Below are 21,671 nucleotides of genomic sequence, written 5' to 3' on the forward strand. Positions count from 1 at the left end.
TATCTTTATTCAGTCCATGGGTGTGAGAATCAAACTTGTGAATGAGTTGTAGTTCTAGTACTTCCCTGAGTATTTGGCTTGTGGAATTGGTTTGTAACAAAACAGCTACTTGTAGATCTGTTAATGAATGCACAGGGAGATTAAAGTGTTCTCCAACAGGTTTTTGTATGTTCCCTTTATGGTTTCCTCTTGTTATCTGAAGAAGTGGGCTGAGCCCACGAAAGCTCATGATACTCTCTACATGTTTTGTTAGTCTTTAAAGTGCTACCAGACTGTTTGTTGTTTTTATAGTTTATGCCTTCTCCCCCTTCCCCTCCCCCTCTTTGGGGTTCTGTATTTTATATATAGAGGGGGAGGGAGGGAGAGAGAGAGAGTTTTTAACATTTTGTAAGCTGCCTCAAATATTTTAAATAGAGGTGGGGTAAAAATATTTAAAATAAATAAAATAGTTGTGTAAATAAATGTGTACGGATGTAGTATATCCTTTTGTTTAGCAAAAAGTAGCAACTTATACTAACAAATGAGAATAAACCTTTTTTAAAGAAAAAAACGAAAACATACGAGATAAAAATAATTTATTTTAATTATGGTATCCAGCCTGTTTTCTTAAATCAACATGGAATGTTATTGTTTGCATAGGAAAAATAAGATCCAAGACGACAAAATTTAAAAGAATACACAAAGCATATTTGTTATCTACTTTTCCTAATTTTACTTGGGAGTTTTGAAATAACAGCATAATTAGAAAAAAAATGTTTAAAAAATAAAAGTCTCTTAATATGTGTGGCTTTGAAATATTATGTTAAGCTTGCAATAGATATAAATTTTTTATTTAAGACTATACTTAAAGACTGTAATTAACTATTTTTCGATTCCTTATTCCTTCTCAGTTTTTTTTAAGAAGAATTTCCCTCCAGATGTAATCCTTTCTGCTTTGAAAATATTAACACAGTTTGGACAGAATTTTCTCATGCTTAGCAAGAAAGCTAAGAGGGTTTACTTGTTCCACTTTGTGAGATGAACCTTCAATGTTATGGGCTATTGAAAGGGACATTTTAAATGGAACGGGGCACTATCCATCTCTAATATTCCTTCAGTGTATCAGCTGAGTTACTATAGGCATGTACACTAGTCCTTATTGGGTGTACTGCTGGAGCCTTCACATGTGGAGTGTTCAGAGAGATAGTTGTGTTAGTCTGTTTTACCAAAAACAATGGGGAGTCCTCTGGCATCTTAAAGACTAACAAATGTATTAGGGCATAAACTTTCATGGGCTGCATATCACTTTGTCAGATGCATTATATGGAAGCATCAGTTGGCAAGGATTTATACATACATACAGAGATGGGAGAGTTATATCAGTGCTAACGAGGCTCATAATTATGAGCCGCTTTGAAATGCTGTGTGAAGCCAGGGGTCTGGCCCCGGGCTGCTGCTTTGAAACACTCCTTCCCTCCTCCCCTTACCCCCCTTGCTGCCTCTTTCTGATAGAGGCAGCCCCTGGGAAGCGACTAGTCAACTAGCGCAGGGCTTGCCAACCTGCGGCTTGCAAGCCATGTGCAGCTCGCAAAGTCTTCCCTGTGGCTTGTGAAGCCGCCCTTGTGCCCCTAAAAACGGTCCCCCAGTCCCCATTTCTCTGTGCTCACAGTCTGGCATAGCAAAGCAAATGGTGCTGGCAAGATGGCGCCAGCCGACAGGAGCCTGATATGGCCAAAAAGCTGCCCGGAGTTGTGTTTAAAGGCACAGCGTCCTTTTTTTTTTTTTTTTTTTTTCCCAAAACAACTCCCCCCCCCCCCACCCCACCCCTGGCTCTTTGCACTAAATCCCCAACTATTGTGGCTCTTTGCCTTTAACGGGTTGACCACCCCTGGACTAGCGTATCGACTCTCCAAGGAAGCAAATGCTTATTGTATAGTCGACTAGTTGTTCACATCCCTAATAAGTATCAGTGAGGTTAATGTGCTGTCCCACTGGCTTTTTGTATGTTATTATTCTTGATGTCTGATTTGTGTCGATTGATTCTTTTGCATAGAGACTGTATGGCTTGTCCAATATACGTGGCAGAGGGGCATTGCTGGTACATGATGGCATATATTACCTTAGTAGATGAGCAGGTGAACAAGCCTGATGATGTTGTTATGGTAGATATGTGGACAGAGTTGACAACAGGGTTTGTTGCAGGGATTGGTTCCTGGGTTAGTGTTGCTGTCGTGTGGTATGTAGTTGGTGGTGAGTATTTGTTTCATGTTGGAAGGTGGGTTTCTGTAAGCAGGGACTGGCCCACCTCTCAATGGCTGTGAGTCAAGGGATCATTATCTAGGATATGTTGTAGATCGTTGATGATGTGTTGGAAAGGTTTTAGCTGGGGGCTGTAGGTAATGGCATTCTGTTGCTTTCTTTGTTGAGTCTGTCCTGTAGTAGCTGAATTCTGGGTACCCGCCTGGCTCTATAAGTACTCATAGTATTGTTACTGTACATAGTAATGATTTACTTCTTGTAAACAGGTAGAAACACTTCATCCTCACGTTGGCTGGGTTGAGTTAGATCCTGAAGTTCTGTGGACTCAGTTCACCGGTGTAATAAAAGAGGCAGTACAAGGTAATCATTCATGAAACCAGACAATAGTAGTTGATGTTAACTAAACCATTTCATCTATTCGTTATTTTTATACTTATGCGCAGAGCCCTGCATATCCGTGGATATCACTGGGTATCCGCATCCATGCATATGAATATGGATATCCACGGCTCATTTTTGCAGATACAAATTTTATATCTAGAACCCTGCTAGTTTGCAGATATCCACTTTATATCCACAGGTATCCACCTCCATTGATGTGGATATCCACAGCTTATTTTTGTGGATAAGGATGCGGAAGTGGATAAAAAATTTTGTATATGTGCAGGGCTCTAGTTATGCAACATATCATCTCCTGAAAACATATTAATGTTGCTGAATAGGAAACTACAAAATGTCTTAAGAAGAATTTTATGGCCTAATCCTCTAAACTTTTAGGCATCTAAGTAATTTTACGCACAAAAATGTGTGTGAGATTACAGGACTGGGACCCTATTTAGTGATTTTAATAAAACTTTCACTAATAAGTTATAAGAGAGTGACAAAAATCCAAAATTATTACCAACTTTGGTTCACCGTGTATAGTTTAAATGGGATTTCTTAAAATATCCTGTGTGTGAAATGCAACTCTTGGATGTCTTGCATGCAAATCCCTTTGAAATCAATCAGAACTCCCTTCAGGGTATGTGAAGATAAAATGTGGTCTTTAAACATTTGTATAATTTCTAGAACACTCATTTTGAACTTAAAATAAAATAACTTTGTTGTTACATCAAAGGCATCGTAGCAAAATCAGTAAGTTGCTCAGCAAATACCAAATTCTACAATTAAGTTCAATTATTTACAATGTAAAGGAACATATGATTTTTAAGTTTTCAAATACAATTATTACAGTACTAATAACTTAATTAAAATCCAATTTACATGTTGCTAGTCATGCTTTGTGTTCACTTTCTATATTTAGATTTTTTTCTCAACATAAATAATGAAAATCAATTAAATCTGTTGCACATTCAGGTTATTAAATTTGCGGTGTCTGGGTTTAAACGCTATGAAGAAAAATTTGTTTAGAACAAGCTGTTTTCAGTGGAATTTAGAAAAAAAATTGAGTTTTGTAGAAGGTTTTATTTAAAAAGTATAAATTTTAGACTGTGTTTGTCTTTTAAGGCTAGAAATATTCAAAGAATTTTGCTTTACTGAGATTGAATGATTATACAAAGTCCCTTTTTATAGCTCAGAAATCACAGTTTATTATTTTTCTTAGATCTGTGAGCTGCATGGGGCAGGGATACTTTGTGCGAGTGCTTTCACAAACTAATATTTCTACAGTGTCCATGTTATACAAAAACGATTTTGTTAATTTGTGGGACTTTCTTGCCTTTTTTCTGACCGATGTTGTGCTCTCAAAAGTATCTAGAATTTCCATCTACCCCTGTTGAATGTCTCATTACTTCTGCCATGGGGGAATAATTGCTGTCTTCCCCTTATGCAGTTTCTGAATAGGCCTACGGGAATTGCCTAATCTATATCTAGATATTAGAAGGTTTGTGCGTCTGACTGTCCATTTTTCTTTGTTCAAGAACTCCTCCTAAACAGCAAGAGCTAGGACTACTAAATTTAGTATCTAGCTTCCTCTTATCCCAAATTAAAGCAAGGATGAGAGTTGGTTATGCCAGGAAAATGGGATGTTCCTGCAATGAGATTGTTTTCCATTACACAGAAAGGGAGGGGGCTAATAGGAGGGACAGTTACATTGCAGAATGACACTGGGGGACAGCTATAGCGCAGAGTGATCACAGGGTGGCTACACCAGGAAGAGAGTGGCCAGCTGGGGCCAGGGCTCTCCATGTTGCCAGCCAGCAGCCCAGGTAAGTGTACCTCCATGCCAAACTCCTCCCTCCAGCCCTCAGCCACAGTGCTGAATGGAGGGGGACACCAGTTAGCAGCCTGGCCTCCTGGATCTCTGGCCACCTCCCCCAAGATCCCCTCCAAAGGATCCCTACTGGGGCCGAGGCCAGGTCACACAACTTCCCCTTCCCCAAAGGAAGCCCCCTGGCCGCTCCCTCCCACAGAGAAGCCCCACTAGTGGCCAGGGCCAGACTATGCAGCCCCCACCCCCAGAGGTGCCAGCAGCCAGGGCAGGGCATCAGAGCCACTCCCCCATCTCCTGAGGAGTTAGTGACAGGCTACGCACTGCAGCTCCAGTTCCCCCTCCAGGAGGAGCTGTGGGGGGAGCCCTTACTGTTTAGGAGCCAAGCAGCTGCAACACTGTCCTCTCTGCCATGGGCAGCCCCGGTGAGCGTCCCCTTCCCCCCCACATACATACATACCTTCCAACCCCTTGCCATGAGGCCCCTGTGCTGACTCCTTCCCTGAGCCCTCCCACAATTCCAAGACCTCCGCCCTCACTCCTGCACCGAGTTCCACCCAACCCTATGCCCTGATTCCTGCGCTCCCCACACTCATACGCCATCTGCCTCCTGTCCTGATGGACCTAAGCAGTGCTAGGTAAATCTAATAGTCAAAATATAGGCAATGAAAGGAGCAATGTGCAGATGTTGCTTTTGTAAAATCCAGAATTATGTGTCCACCTGTTTTCGAGCAAATTGGTCTAGTTCTGCTGATTCATGCTGCTTATTTGATTTTTTTTCAGCAGTTATGTCACATGTGCAGCTGTCCAGTGAGGAAAAATCATTATTATTGTTGAATAATTTCCTAACACTCCATAAAGCTTTATATTTATGTCATGTTTTAATATGAGTATAAAAGTGATTTCTCAATTTTTAAAATACATTTTTACTTTTAGCTGCAGGACTGCACATGAATCAAATTGCTGGTCTTGGCATCTCAACACAGAGAGGAACTTTCATTACATGGAACAAGTATGTACAACGTGTACAGGTTAAAATGAATGCATATTGCAAAAGTGCGTTGGTTTGCCCTACATTTAAGCACTTTACTGAATAAATTAAAAAACCTTAAAGTAAAGAGCTTACAGTTTAACTTTACATTAGTATGGAGAGTGATGGTAACCTACAGTAGAAAGGAAGGTGAGGGGAGGGAAGGACAAAAGTTACAGCAATAAAATTGCACAGTTACTCAGTTGAGGAATGTATATGGCTTGATGTTTCAAGTGTTTGTATGTAGTGCCTGTATTCTAATTCACTTCTTGTAGGCAGTGTTCCTGATTGTTATGCAGTTCATCCAGAAAGTTAGAAAATAGAGTATGTGAATGAACTTATAGCTGTCATCTAGTATCCACTTCAGAAATTTTGGACACTGAGTCACAAGTCCACCCACTTTAGGTGGACAGAATTATTCTCACTTATAGTGACTGGACATATATTTATGCCAGATAAATAATAACAGACAAGACAGAATTGGTAAATGGGCGTAAATGACTAAATTTTGAGGCATTGGGATGTTATTTCACTTTCGATGATGGTCTTTGCCTTCTCTGACCCAACTGACTTTTAGGACATCCAACCTTTTGGATTTTAGGTAACCCATACATTAATCATGTACAAACTTCAGTTACCTAACTTCTTTATTTTTTCCAGCTGGTTTTGTAATTGCTGCATGACGCACCCAAGCTACAGTACAGAATCATGCATGTCACCACTGTCCTCTAACTTCTTCAGATGAAGAAGTGGGTTGTGCCCACGAAAGCTCATGATGCCATCTACATGTTTTGTTAGTCTTTAAGGTGCTGCAAGACTATTTGTTGTTTTTTAAGTTTTTCCAGTTACAGACTAACTCGGCTACCCCTCTGAAGCTTCTTAACATATAATTAGTCCCCTTTAGGCATGTAGCCTGGGGAAAGGGCATGCCCTGGGCCTCTGGCTTGAAAGCCTCTGCTAACTATTAGAAGCCTATGCCAGTCAGTGATCCGCACAACAACTGCTTTCGGATCTTAGGAGAGTCTCATGTTAGTGAGAAGTGCCAAATCTGTAGATGTTTTCAGCCCCGGAAAAAAAGAGTCATTCGACTTAAGGCTCTATTTATGAGGTCTACCCTTGCTTCCCAAGATCAGCATTTGGACTTGGCACTGAGTATTAGCATCTTGGTGTGGAGCACTTCCCCAACACAGGCAGCCAGCCATCACTGCATGTCATCTGTAGTCCCAGCTAAAAGATCTAAAAAGATGGGCAAGGACAAATCTCCGGGCCCTTGCAAGGAGAATCCCAAGCACATGGGGGAAGGGAACCAGGAAGCAAATTGCATGCTCAGCAAGGCATCCTCATGCACCAGCCCCTCTGCCATTGAGGCTGTGCTCCTCACTGCCAGCCTAGCCCCTAAACCTGGCTAGCCAGAGTTCTCTGGTCCTGCCAGACTATGGAAGTTGCCAGACTAAAGAGTCTTGGATTTTAGAGGTTTAACCAGTAGATCATACTGTATTTACAGCCCAAACCACTTTCTGATATATTGAACTTCCACAAGTGGAAATATATTGTCTCTCCCAGAATTTTCAGTTTGAAGCTAATAAGACACATGCTCCTGTGTCACTTAAGCAGGGGTGACCTGTGGCTATAGGGGGACTCGGCTGCAGCCTACGGCGCCGCTGCCCGGGACGCCCAATGATGACGTCACGGGGGTGCCCGGAGCACCTGCCAATGACGTGAGTCCATTGATGGCCCTGCAGGCGGGGGCGCCGATTGCGCATTCCGCCTGGGGCGCCAGCTGCCGCAGCCAGCCTCAGGCCACTCCTGCACTTAAGTGCTTTTGAAGAAAATCTCCTGTAGATGTCTTAAATACAGGCAGTCCCCGGGTTACGTACAAGATAGGGACTGTAGGTGTGTTCTTAAGTTGAATCTGTATGTAAGTCGGAACTGGCATCCAGATTCAGCCGCTCAATCTGGACACCAGTTCTGACTTACATACAGATTCAACTTAAGAACCCCAGGCGTCCCCAAGTCAGCTGCTGCTGAAACTGATCAGCAGCTGATTCCAGGAAGCCCGGGGCAGAGCAACTCTGCCTCGGGCTTCCTGCAGTCAGCTGCTGGTCAGTTTCAGCAGCGGCTAACTTGGGGACGCCTGGGGCAGAGCAGCTCGGGTGCTGCTGGGTTGGTCCAGTAGCGCGGCCACTCCTCGGCGCTACTGGACCAACCCAGCAGCACCCCAGCTGCTCTGCCCCAGGCGTCCTGATTCAGCCACTGCTGAAACTGATCAGCAGTGGCTGAATCAGGACTCCTGGGGCAGAGCAGCTGGGGTGCTGCCGGGTTGGTCCAGTAGCGCCAAGGAGCGGTGCTGTGGGACCAACCGGCAGCGCCCCACCTGCTCTACCACAGGCCCCGGGCTTTGCTCCACATCTCCCTGGTCTGCTGAGGGGGGCACTAGCTGCGTCCGCCCCAGCAGACCAGGGAGACGCTGAGCAAAGCGGCGCAGGACCCGGGGCCAAACCCGCGGCGCTTCCAGTTCAGCTGGAAGCGCCGGGGTCCGGCTCCGCGTCCTGCGCGGCTTTGTTCAGCGTCTCCCTGGTCTGCAGACCAGAGAGACGCTGAGCAAAGCGGCGCAGGACCCGGGGCCGGACCCGCGGCGCTTCCAGCTGATCTGGAAGCGGCCGCGGGTCCGGCCCCGGGTCCTGCGCCACTTTGGTTCCCGTCTCCCTAATCTGCTGGCTCCCACAGCAGACCAGGGAGACGGGGAGCAGCTTTTCTCGCCCCGGAGGAGGCGGGCGGCGGGACCAGGCGTCCCGCCGCTCCAGTCCTCCGGGGCGAGAAAATCCCGTTTGTATCTGCTGATCCGACATAAGTCGGATCCGCGTAACTCGGGGACTGCCTGTATAAGCTTATGAGCCTGACTTCAAGCTCCTATTTTGGAATACTGTGTACTGAAAAGTTCACAGTAACAGTGTGTGACAGGATCCTCATGGTTCACCCTGGACTGCTGAGCCATCCAGAGTTGGGTTGCCTGTTGTACCGTGATACTGATGTCAAGCTACAAACCTCTCACAGGTACTTCACTTGCACAGTCATCCACAGGCAGATACACCCAACTAAGTTACATCAGTGATCTCCCGGTTTCTCATCAGTAGAGTGGCTCCCATGCATTCCTTCCAGCTCTGCAGTATTGCAGCCCAGAGCGGTACCATTTTGCACTGGTCAGCAGCCTGGCCAGTGTAAGTTCATTACTTAGCCACTTCTTCATGGAAAAGTGAAAATGCACTAGCCCTTGTAACCTGAAAAGATTTCCCAAGCACTTGTGCTCCAGCCCTGCTGGGTGGGTAGGAGGAAGCTTAGAGACTTGCTGTGGGAAAGGAGCATAAGCGCTGGTTTCTCCCACCACAGGGCAAATCTCAGAACCTTGTGGCAGGCCACATGTAAGTAAACCAGGGGCTGGATCTGTCCTGTGGATTGTAGTTTTCTGACCCCTGGCCTATGCTCTCTGTGAGAAGTCTCTGGGATGGCCATTGGGAGAGTGGATTCTCTTTTAATAGACCATCACGACATGGCTGGCTGCTTCTTGGTTGCCACTGAAAGGCTAGCTCAACCTTATGACATATTTCAGTAACATTATTGCAATACATCATAAATTCACATAAAATGACAGTACATACAATTCAACAGGCTTTTATGTTCAACAGATCAAAGACTCTTCAAATCATACTTTACAAGACATGCTTTGTACAAAACATATCATATCACAGACGTGGATATGGGGGGGTCAAGGGAGGTTTTTTGAGGTATAGAGTGCCACACAGTGTTAATATATTGTAAGCATTAATAACTTTTTATTAGCACTGAAGCAAATTTGTTTTGAAGTGACATTTTATATCACTTGAGAAAAATATTAATAAAAGTTACCATTTTTTTAGCTCCTGATGCTTCAAACACTTGTGCACATGCTTTACTTGAAGCACAATTAATTCTTTGAAGGTAATAGAGCTTTTCAGCTCAGTAAAGTTATGTGCTACTAATTGTTTGCAAGAATCAGGACATTAATACTCAGTATTGTTTTTTGTTTGTTGGTTTTGTTTGCATCAGTCTTGTAAAACTGCAAATAATAGGCTGTACCAGTAGATGCTTTTTTAAAAATTGGCATTCATAATTTAGTTAGTTGAAAATAATTTGAAGTTGCAATAGCAAACATTTTAAAATTAGTTTGGTAAGCCCTTAATCTGATTTTAATCAATGAATTTAAAAAAATCAGATGATTTAAATTGACTTGATTTAAAGTTCTCCATGCTTGGTGCAGCTTGATTTGATTATTTGACCAAAGACATACATGCTCTTTTTCTGCTTTTTGGAACCCTGTATTTCTTAGCAGTATTGTCCCATTGTTTCCTTGTACTCCCCCTTCTGTCCATCTATATTGGTTGTCTCTTGTCTCGTGCTAAGGCCTAGTCTGCAGTAAGAAATTAGGTTGGAATAACTGTCACATGGCTCTGAAAAATCCACACTTCTGCATCACTCAATTCTAACTCCACCAGCCTGCCTGTTGTATTTTGGGGAGGTGGATTACTCATGCTGCCGTTGGTGTAAGTAAAATCTTCACTGGAGCTCTACTGTGGCACAGCTGAAATGGTGCAGCTGCAGGGCTGCAGCATTTTAAGTATAGAAAAGCTCTTGGATTGGGGCAAGAACTATTATGTGGTTTTGTTTGTTTGCATAGCATTTAGCAATGGGATCCTGATCCTAGGGCTTCTAAGCACTATGATAATGCAGATAATATGTTGAACCTCATTTTTTGTAATGTGACTCCCATCTTTGGAAATAGGTTTAAATCCAATATAGCTTCTCTTATATTTTCTTAATTATGTGAGGGAGAAGTTCCAAATGTTACTTAACCAGCTTATTTTCATTATTATGTGATATCATCACGAGCAGATGGTAATGCTTTTTATTTTAAACTAGAATAATTTGTTATTCATCCATTTTTATTGGGTCTGGTCTGTCTTTCTCTTCACATATTTTGTATGTCAAACCTCCAACATGGCTCTCAAGTACAGTTACTCTATATGATAATCAGGGAGAACTACAGAAACCATAGACTCATCAAAATACAGACCTAAAAGGGACCTCAGAGTCATCAAACTCAGTCTCCTGTGCTGAAGCAGAACCAAGTAAACCTTGGCCATCCCTACCAAGTGTTTTGTCCAATCTATTCTGAAAAAAATCCAAAAATGAAAGTTCTACTTACTCCCTTAGAAACCTATTCTAGAGCTTAATTGTTCTTATTAGGGAAACCATTCTACTATATGTAACCTAAAAAACTGTTGTTGCAAGTTAAGCTTATTACTTTTTGCCCTCCATTCAGTAGATGCGGGGAACAGTTTATCACAGTCCTCTCTACAATACAGAGCACCCCCGCTATAAGTCGTCCCAGTATACATCTTTCCACACTAAAGTCATTGATGCTTGTAGGAACTGATGCGTTATAAGTTCTCTCATTCCGTGCTCTTAAGTTGTGCAAAAAAACAACAATTTGCGCAAATGGAAGTCAGCCGCAGGAAAAAAATCCCCAATTTAAATTGTTTTGCTATACTTTTTTGGAACGTATCTTGGACTTATAGTGAGAACAGTCGTGTAGTGATATATCTTGACTTCAGCAACACTTTTGATACAATCTCCCACAGTATTCTTGCCAGCAAGTTAAGGAAGTATGGATTGGATAAATGGACTGTAAAGTGAATAGAAAGCTGGCTAGATTCTCGGGTTCGGTGCGTAGTGACCAGTGGCTCAATGTCTGGTTGGCATTCGGTGTCAAGCCAAGTGCCCCAGAGGTCAATTTGGGGGCTGGTTTTATTCAACAACTTCATTAATGACCTGGATGAGGGGATGGATTGCACCCTCAGCAAGTTTGCAGGGACACAAAGGGTGTGTCTAGACTACAGGGTTTTGTTGACAAAACTATACCTGCGTCTACACTACAACTGAGTTCTGTCGGGTAAACCTCATTCTATGAAGAATAACGCCTTTTGTCGACAGAGTTCTGTCGACAGAAGGCGTTATTGCATCTACACTGTCCTTTGCATCTACACTCTCATGTCGACAAAGCGGCTTGCTTTGTCGACAGAACTGGATGTAGTCTAGACGCTCTTTCTCGACAAAAGCCTGTAGTCTAGATGTATCCTAAAATAGGGGGAGTGGTAGATACATGGGAGAGTAGGATTAGGGTCCAGACTGACTAATTGGAGGATTGGGCCAAAAGAAATCTTGATGAGGTTCAACAAGAAGTGTAGAGTCCTGTACTTGGGATAGAAGAATCCCAAGCACTGTTTACAGGCTGGGCCAAGCAGCAGTTCAGCAGAAAAACACCTGGGGATTACAGTGGATGAGAAGCTGGATATGAGTCAACAGTCTGCCCTTGTAGCTAAGAAGGCTAATGGTATATTAGTGTGTATTAGGAGCATTTCCAGCAGATCTAGAGAAGTGATTATTCCCCTTTATTTGGCACTGGTGAGGCCACGTCTGGACCCGCCACTACAGAAAGGATGTGGACGCATTGGATAGGGTCCAGTGGAGGGCAACCAAAATGATTAGGGGGCAGGAGCACGTGACCTACGAAGAAAGGCTAAGGGATTTGGGCTTATCTAGTCTGCAGAAGAGAAGAGTGAGGGGAGATTCGAAAGTAGCCTTCAGCTTCCTGAAGGGAGGTTCCAAAGAGGATGGAGAGAGGCTGTTCTCAGTAGTGATGGATGGCAGAACAAGGAGCAATGGTCTCAAATTAGAGTGAGGGAGGTCTTGGTTGGATACTAGGAAAAACTATTTCACCGGGAGGGTGGTGAAATACTGGAATGGGTTACCTAGGGAGGTAGTGGAATCTCCATCCCTAGAGGTTTTTATGTCTTGGCTTGACAAAGCCCTGGCTGAGATGATTTAATTGGGGTTGATCCTGCTTTGGGCAGGGGATTGGACTCAGTGACCTCCTGAGATCTCTCCCAACCCTATGATTCTCTGAACCATGGTCCTTTCTACAATATCCCTTCACATACTTGAAGGTTGTTGTCAAGTTCTCCCTCAGTCATGTCTCAAGGATAAACATCGCCAGGTTTTTTATCTTTCCTCACAGGTCAGGTTTTCTAAAACTTTTTATACTGTTCTATTCTTGAATCTCTCCAGTTTGTCTACATCTTTCCTGAAGTATGACTTCCAAAAATGGACATGGGTACTCCAACTGAGGACTCAGTGCTGAGTAGAAGGGAGCAGTTATCTCCCATGTTTTACTTGTGGCATTCCTATTAATACACCCCAGAATTATACTAGCCTTTTTCACATCACAGTGTTGACTCTCACTCAGTTTAATATTCAAATCCCCAGATTCTTCAGATGCTACCTCAGAGCAATCAGCAATAGCCACATCCTGCTGTGTTTGTACAGATACAATATATAGAAATCCAGAGCAGTTTTATGGCTGCCTAACTTTTGATTTGTTATTAAATATGCTTTGCAAAAGTATGTTTTAGGATTTTTTTTCTTTTTCTACAGCTGTAGTTCTGGCTAAGAACTTTACTTATTGCCATAGTGTCTAAGTATATGTTAATTTCTCAAAACCAGAATTTTATTCAGTTGTTTTGGGAATTATTGCTAACAAACACTCTCTTCAAACACTTTAATGTACTTTTGTTTTTTCAACAGTGTATTTCCTATGGCTTCAAACTGACATGTTTAAATCCTGTTCTCTTACTGGTTTTCAGGAAGACAGGAAAACCATTTCATAATTTCATAAGCTGGCAAGACCTAAGAGCTGTTGAACTTGTAAATTCCTGGAATAGTGGTCTCACATTGAAGGTAAGAGATGTGCTGCTTAAATACTGCTTTGAGTAAATGAAAACAAAATGAGGTATAATAAATATTGCAAGGGGTTAGTACATTATTTCAGTAAATGACATTATGTGTAGTTTACAATTTTAAACAGAAAATAAGAAGCTTAGCATATAAAATGACATGACACAAAAGCAAACAAATTAAGCTCTGACAATTTGTATCCGCCCGAATCTCTAGTAGATGTGTATATATAACTTTAAATCTCCTTGTTTTATTAGTATGTTGGCATTGATAGCAAATAATTTTTTGGCTGTGAATTTAATTTTGTTGTTATAGTTTTTAAGGTTTTGGAGTTCAAATATTCATTCTTTATTCTGATTGTGTTGTAAATTTGGAAGATATATGTTCTTAAAAACAAAAGATTAGTCCCTACATTAGGGAAAATTGAAGCCAACCTTCCCTCTGTAAAATACTACTACGATAGTCCTTCCTTTCAGTTGTTTTGAGGCTATATTAAAGTTTATGAAGTGTTCAGATAATACAGAAATATTTTCTACAAGAATTTGCTGGGTATCCGAATTCATTTTTGCCCAGGAGATATTTTATCAGTCTATGGTGGATTTGTGTGCATTATCCTTACATGTTTTTTGATCAAAGGATTAAAAGAGAGAAGTCCTAATATTAGGTCAAAACATTTAAATAAATTCTGTTCTTTTGGAATAGGTAATCCGTGCTATCTCTACAGTGCTTCATTTTTTGACTCGGAATGATCGTTATTTGGCTGCTAGTTGCTTGACTTTCACAACACACCACGTCTCTTTGAGGCTGTCCTGGGTTTTACAAAACATACCTGAGGTAAGAAAGTTATAAGGGGAAAAAGTAATATTCTTTCTATGTAATAGCAATGACTTGGGTTTTATATTCTTTTTTTTTCCCTTCCCTTGAAGGATTGGAAAGACAGTATTTTCTGTTATGTAACACTCAAACCTATCTACATGGAACAGAGTAATGCTGACTAATAATCTATTAATATATTTACAGATTTTCCTCTGATCCTGAAACCACATGTTTGTGGGTGTAACTTCTCCCCTGAGTAGTTCTACAGAGCATAATCATATTGTTTGGCATTTTTTGCTTTATTAATCTTAATATTATACAACATAATTTTTATTGCACTTTATTTCAAAGTGAATTACACTTTTCTGCGTAATAATATGGACTCTTATTTTATCTCTGACAATGTTATATATCCAATCTCCTTTATGCCACACTGTACAGATTTTTAGAAATCAGTAAAGTAATTGTCAGCAAACAAGGATTTCTACTTACTCAGCACTTATGTAATTTTAAAGGTTAGACCAATGATGTGTAGTGTTAGTTCCGGATATGAAAATTAAACCTCTCTGTGTATTATATTATGTTAGCACTGAACTTTCTGAAGAACAATGAACTCACTCTGTCTCCTGTTTTTGTTCCTTCATTTGCCATTTTCCTTTTCTTTCTCTTTACTTAATTTGTCACTGAGTTTACTTTCACATTTTTTCAAAGGAGAAATTGAAAGTGGGTTGTTTGTTTTACGGTTAATGAGGAAGACTTTAAAAATCTATTTCCCTGTTTGTTCCAACATAAAAATATCAAGTCTGAAAGAAGGCGTGTTAGTCTGTATCGGCAAAAATGAGGAGTCCTGTGATATCTGATAGTGCTTTTACCATCAAAAATTAATGCCCAAATAAATCTGTAAGGGTATGGCTACACTAGCCACCCTAGTTCGAACTAGGGTGGCTAATGTAGTCATTCGAACTTGCAAATGAAGCCCGGGATTTAAATATCCCGGGCTTCATTTGCATGTTCCCGGGCGTCGCCATTTTTAAATGCCCGGCAGCTCGTACTGCCTGCCCGCGGCTACACGCGGCACGGGCTAGGTAGTTCGAATTAACACTCTTAATGCCGCGTGTAGCCGAGGGCAGGTAGTTTGAGCTACCGGGAATTTTAAAATGGCAGCGCCCGGGAACATGCAAATGAAGCCCGTGATATTTAAATCCCGGGCTCCATTTGCAAGTTCGAATGACTACATTAGCCACCCTAGTTCAAACTAGGGTGGCTAGTGTAGCCATACCCTTAGTTTTTAAGATGCCACAGGACTCCTCATGGTTACAGAAATATCTGGAATGTCAAGTGTGTTCTTTCCCAGATTTGTTCATAGACTTGTCTATTTCGGTTATGGACTTCTGAGCTTTTTTTTTTTAACCTAAAATTGAAGGAGATGGGGGATCTGTTTTCTCTCAAGAATTCCCTGGTTATAGGTATTTTTAAAAGATGTTTTGAAAAGAAAAAAACAAAAACCAATCGAACCCAAAGTTCTGGATTTAAAAAATCACTTTCCTTTTCAATAAATTTTCATATCTATTGGTCTGTCTTATTCATTCATTGGTTTGTCTTATTGTTCTGCAAGTTCTCTGAGTCTTTCAAGAAAAATTGGATGTGCAAAATGAGCATTTCTAGTTTTAAAGAAAGAAGTAGGAATGTTCAGTGGTTAACAGATAACCATACTAGTAAGCAAAGGGTTTACTAATATCCTAACTAGTTAACTAGCCCTTGTTAATTAATTCCAGTGATTGCCCATTGTGTCAGGACAGAGCAGCCCCAGCTGTAGAGGGGCCACTGGGCTGAATCAGGTGACAGAACTCCATGTCAAGGCTGCTTCCCACTCCATGGCTGCAATGAGACCTACGTTAAAACAGTTAATTGGTTAAGCGCTGTCATCCCTAGAAAGAAGTAAGGAAATAATATTTTTCAGGCTTTTTCTTTATATAATATAAAAAATAGATAGACCTAATTGCTTTAATTTGGCAAGCAAATAGAGCAGGGCTACTCATCTTTGGAAGCCCCAGGGGCCACAATGATACTCACAGCACATGCTGAGGGCCACGACTTCAGTGTGGTTCCATATACATGCAAATATATGCAAATAGCTTCTTTCACACTGATGGGCATGAATACAAAGATTAAGGCAAGACTATACAACATGCGGGCCCCATTTAAGTCAGTTCTGCTGATATTAATAAAATGCAATAATTACCCGATTTCCACCCATATGACAGCACTTTTAATTGAGCAATGACAGTCCAGGAATTTAACACTAAAATGCATATTAACAGAGGACCATTATATTGACTCACCATTATGGAGCATTTTCCCAGTGGAAGCCATGTTCAAAGGATATCACCTGCAGGCTCTGTGTTGATCCCTGCATAAACCCAAACCTCACCGTGGGCCACGTGTTGAGTAGCCCTGAAGTAGAGCTTTCCACAAAACACCACTTTGCCACATTTTCATATCTCTTCTTCCACTGCCTTCATTTCCCAATTCCACTTATAGTGACCTCAAAGTCTCCAGTAGTTAGGAGTTCTTATGTGCTGTTGCTAAAGAAGGCTGAGCAACTAATCTCCCATTGGCAGTAATAATGCTTGCAAAACTGTATGTGCACAGAAGCAAAAACTGCCATTTAGGAACAGGCCATATCTATACTACAAAGTTTGGAAGATGCAAGTTACATCAACATAAAGCCACCACAGTTCCTTGTGATGTGCTGTGCGTATTCATCTTAAGATTTTGTGTTGATGCATAGTGCATGCACAATGGGTAGGTATCTCGCTGTGCAACCTGCCACTGACCAGCGCTGTCTTTTGGGAAGTTTTGGCAATGCATGCTGTGGTAGAATAGAGTTGTTCAGGAGTGATTGGGAGCAAAGAGTCAAATTCTTAGTGTGCAACTATTTCCAGCCCATAATGTCATCTGTATTCTGTAATATTCACACCTTTTTAAAAAAAAATCCCACAAAACTGCATGGCCCTCCTCACTGTCTGTCATTTATGACTGTAGCTTGAAGCCTGTACAACTCTACACTATTGTTGTAAGTGTTGGAAACACAGGATGAATCATCCTCTGATTATTTGCAGAGCCATAAGAAAAATCCAATCTGCCTGAAACATAACTGTTTCTTAGAAGACAGATTGCTATGGGACATAGTGGGAACCAATTCAAGGTTTCTGGAGACGTTCACAGATCAGATGCAGATGGTGGAGCATCATTTCTGGGCCCAAGAATTGAGCACTCATGAGTGGGATCACATCATAATGCAGACTTGGGATGGTGAGCAGTGACTAAAGAACTTTGGAATGCACAATGCCACGTTCCTGGATCTGTGTGTCAGTTTTGCCCCGTACAGGTGCACCAGAATGAGAGCAACACGAACAATAGAGAACTGGAGCTGCACTGACAATAGCAATCACAATGTGGAAATGTGCAATGCTGGATTGCTACTGATCAGCAGGAAATCATTTTGGAGTTGGGAATTCACTGTATGGGGGTGTTGTTATGCAAATGTGCAGGGCTATTACTTGTCTCCTGCTATGTAGGACTGTGACCCTATGCAATGTTCAGGGCAGAATGGATGGATTTCAGCAAAGGAGTTCTTGAACTGTGATAGGGCAATGGATGGCACTAATATCTCTATTTTGGCACTAGCCCACCTTTCCATTGCGTACATCAACAGAAAGGGCTACATTCCTATAGCTGTGCAAATGCTGGTACATTGCCAAGGATGCTTCACCAATAACAGCATTGACTGGTTAGGAAAGTGCATAATGTTTTCTTCTTGAAGAACAAAAGACTGTTCAGAATTCTACAAGCAGGAAATTTCGTTTCCAACTGGCAGATTACCGTTGGGAATGTTGAAATACCAGTAGCGATCCCGGGGTAATGAGCTATTCCTTGCTCCTCTGGCTCATGAAGCCATACATTGACCACAGTGGCAGCACCAAGGAAACATTGAACTCCTGGCTCCTCAGGTACCAAATGACAGTTGAATGTACCTTTGGTATGCTGAAGGGACACTGGTATTGTTTACTCACAAGATTGGATCTCTCGGGGGAGGGGGGTGTCCTAATGTTTGTATCTGTCTATTGTGTCCTGCATAATATTTGTGAAACAAGAGGGGAAAGTTTCTGCCAGGTTGGAGGGTGAAGGTAGAGCCTGCTGAGTTTGAACTGCTAGTCATAAAGATTAGTAGAAGAACTCAGCATAGCTCAAACAACTTAGGGAGACATTGAAAAAGTGGTTTAACAATGAGCCACCGGAATGTATTGTGGGGTACTATGCTCTGTTTGACTGCTGTTGGGGGCTTGTTAGGAATTGTGTAATGCTTGGTTTACAGAGCTGTCCCATGCATAGGACAGTTTGGTGCAGTCCTCATGGTGACTGCCCCAACCATCCTATGAGGGGACCTTGTCCCCCATATTGAGATTAGCCTGTGAGGCCCAAGATAGCCTGAGATTGCTTGGGATATTTGGGGCCTGCAGCAGGGGTCAGGCTATCCCACACTCACTGCAGCTGTAGGAACCATGGGAAGAGGAGTGACACAGCACCCTGTTCTGTTCCGCCACCATCTCCCACCTGGTTCACTCTGCTCCCCCCGAGCAACATGGATTAGAGCCGGGTCACTCCGCTTCTCACTGTTGCAGCTGGCAGGTGGTGGTGGAACAGAACAGGCTGCTGCATTGCTCCACTTCTTATGGCTCCTGCCGCTAGGGTGCATGTGGGGGCCTGACCCCTGCTGCTGTCCTCTGCCAGGCCTCCTGGTAATCCCTCCAGTTGTGGTGTTTCAGGGAGGGGGCTTTAGGGAAAGGGTGCAGTGGGGGTGAGGCAGAGAAGGAGTGTTGGTGGAGCAGGGCCTGGAAGAGGCAGGGTGTGGGAGGGAGGTGGAATGCTCCAGCCCCCGCAACTGCCTAGGGATAACCCTGCTAGTCACTGATTCTATGAGTCAGACTTTGCAGTACCAAATGAGTGTGTGCTTTCAGAACTGCAAGACATTCTGCAGCGTATGTTGTGAATTAATAAAGATAAATTATTTTCTAAATAATAGAATATTCAATAACAAAACCAGTGCAAAGAAAAATCTGTACAATTTAAAATTATTATACTTTTTAATGTATTTGAACAGAGTTTAACAATGGGAAAGAACATTCATTTTACCTACATGAACAACTATCGCTTTCACAAGTCAGTGTATGTGAAACTGTGGTTATCCTTAAAGGCTGGAGAGATAGAAGAGGGGATGTGGCCTCACATGCCATGTGGCGTGCTGAAGGTGGTTGTAGTAAAGAGCTATGATGGGGTTTTCCATGGACTGCAAAGGAAAGCGAGCTTGGTATTGTTGAACCTACATGTCCCCAAGTGTCTGCAGCATCTCTGTGCAGCTAGAGAAGCCCCATGATGTCTTGATTCATTTCCCTTTCCTTTTTCTGCTAGAATCCTGGACCTTTATCCTGTCTGCTCTTTCTTTCTGTAGGCTGTCTGCAGTGTACACCCTCCAGATGATGCTCAGAGTTTGATGCAGCACTGGCTTGTAAGATCTCATTGAACATGTCATCCCGAGTCCCCTTCTTCCTCCTCCTTATCTGGCTCAAGCATTCTGTGAGTGTGGAGGGGGAGCCTCTCAAAACTGGAATGGTAGTAGCTGCAAACAAATACCCATCTGTGTAGTCACAACAGAAACCAAAAGTTATGATTCTGAAGTCCTTTTCCTTGCTCCCCTACAATTTTAAACAAGACATGCTTATTGTCTTCTGCTTCCAAGTGCTTGTGCATGATCCCACTCTCGACACCAGCCAAAGTCAGAATGGCTCATTTGCAGTGAGGAAAATGAGGGAGTTGCTTAGTTGCAAGAAATTATGAGTATAGGGCACTGATCTTCTGGTTGCATGTCTTCCATTCTCCTCCTTTTTCCTCCTCCACCACCTTTTCTTCCTTGCTATTCTTGGCAGGGGCTTGTGACCTGGGCTTCTTAGGGAGACATAGGGAAGTCTGCTAGGTAACAGAGGTCTCTGCCAAGCATAGCTTGCAGGTCTTTGTAAAAGCAGCAGGTTGGCTGCTCTGAACTGGATTGACTATTGTACTCCTTGGGCTACTGGTATGCCTGACACAGTTCCTTTGCTTTCACTCAGTACTGCTGCTGGTTCCTGTCATACTCCTCCTCCAGTGTCCCCCATGCATTTTATTTGTGAATGTTAACATTAATACAGCTGGTCAATAGCTGTTCTTGTACAGCCTGTTCTCTCCACAGGCCCAGGAAATATTTCCTGTTAATGCAAATCTTGAGTGTATCTTGAGCAGGTAGCTGGCGTGGTCAGTTAACAAGTGACATACAACCATGGTGAGATGCTAGTTATGTTTGTCAAGCTGGAGAGTCAGGAAAAGGCATTTGAAAAAGTCTCAGGGCTGTAAAAAACAGGGGTGCCTTCTGATCTCTGTGACCCTTGGGCCATGATGTTCACAGTTGTGACCAGAGCAGTCAGCATTAGGCATTGTGTGACAACTGGTGGAAGACAGGGTCAATGTAAGTAATACAGTGTCTACACTTCCATTGCATTGACCTCCATACGTTCACCGTGGCCACTTGGGGAAGTAGTGTTAGACTAACAGGATACAGATATGGATGAGACACAAATTTGTGCATGTGTCTACACTTAATCAGGTCCATGCAAGGCAGTTTATGTTAACCTAACTTTCTTATGCAGACCAGGCACGTGGCGGTTAGGAGTTGTCTGCTGTGCTGCAGAGGAAAAATGGTATTGTCATGTGCCTGGCAATAGGGCTTCCTCTTATTATTACCCTTTTCCCAGAAGAAATGTTGCCAATTAGAACATTATTTTCTGGGACATGCATAGTATTGTCCCTCAGTTAAATATTTGGGAACGGGGGGGGGGAGGAGAGAATGCATTCCTTTCTTCAGATCCACACTGAATACACTTTCTTTGTTTGTTTTTTGGTTTTCAGGTGCAACAAGCAGTCAATACAAATAATTGCTGTTTTGGAACAATTGACACATGGCTATTATATAAACTCACCAAAGGTGAGTTTGCAAGCACTGGATAAACAATACATATTTTAAATCTAAGCAAAGATGTTGAATGCATCCCCCTATCTTTATTCCAAAGAGCCTAACTGCCACATCAGTATGATGGATTTGGGCTACTTATGAATACTGAATATTGTTCTGATTTCTGGCATATTTGCTGTATGAACATATTGTTTTACCTCAGGGTGGGGCTGTCCCAAAAAATAGGCAGAAAATAAAAGAAGCTCAAGAGAGCTACTTTGGCAAACACTTGACTTATTAAGGTACCTTGCTAAAATTATTAGCTTTGATGGCAGGAAAAGCCTCATGACAAAAAGGAACAAAACTGTAACCAGGTTTTAAAACAAGATCCCCTCAAGAAAAGGAGACCGTAGTTGTTTGGGGGAACCAGTGGGAGACACAGGCCTTGCCTAAGTTGCCATCAAAGGGGATAGTAAGGCTTTAGGTAAGATAGACATGTTTGTAGACTG

General features: G+C 42.4%; 1 protein-coding gene across 4 annotated transcripts in view; it reads left to right on the forward strand.

Annotated features, from left to right (window-relative positions):
- Positions 1 to 21,671, forward strand: part of GK5 (glycerol kinase 5) — a 70,872-nt gene that overhangs the window by 13,586 nt on the left and 35,615 nt on the right. For 3 of the 4 annotated variants that reach the window (XM_075937652.2, XM_075937653.2, XM_075937654.1), the window contains exons 2-6: positions 2,505 to 2,598; positions 5,384 to 5,459; positions 13,214 to 13,307; positions 14,007 to 14,138; positions 21,120 to 21,195. In XM_075937652.2, coding sequence (XP_075793767.1) covers positions 2,505 to 2,598; positions 5,384 to 5,459; positions 13,214 to 13,307; positions 14,007 to 14,138; positions 21,120 to 21,195 — 472 coding nt within the window. The remainder of the gene's footprint in view (positions 1 to 2,504; positions 2,599 to 5,383; positions 5,460 to 13,213; positions 13,308 to 14,006; positions 14,139 to 21,119; positions 21,196 to 21,671) is intronic. The other variant, XM_075937655.2, reaches the window with a different exon arrangement.

This window comes from Pelodiscus sinensis, chromosome 10 (assembly GCF_052426305.1).
Source record: "Pelodiscus sinensis isolate ZL-2025 chromosome 10, ASM5242630v1, whole genome shotgun sequence".
In the NCBI taxonomy this organism is placed as follows: domain Eukaryota; kingdom Metazoa; phylum Chordata; order Testudines; family Trionychidae; genus Pelodiscus; species Pelodiscus sinensis.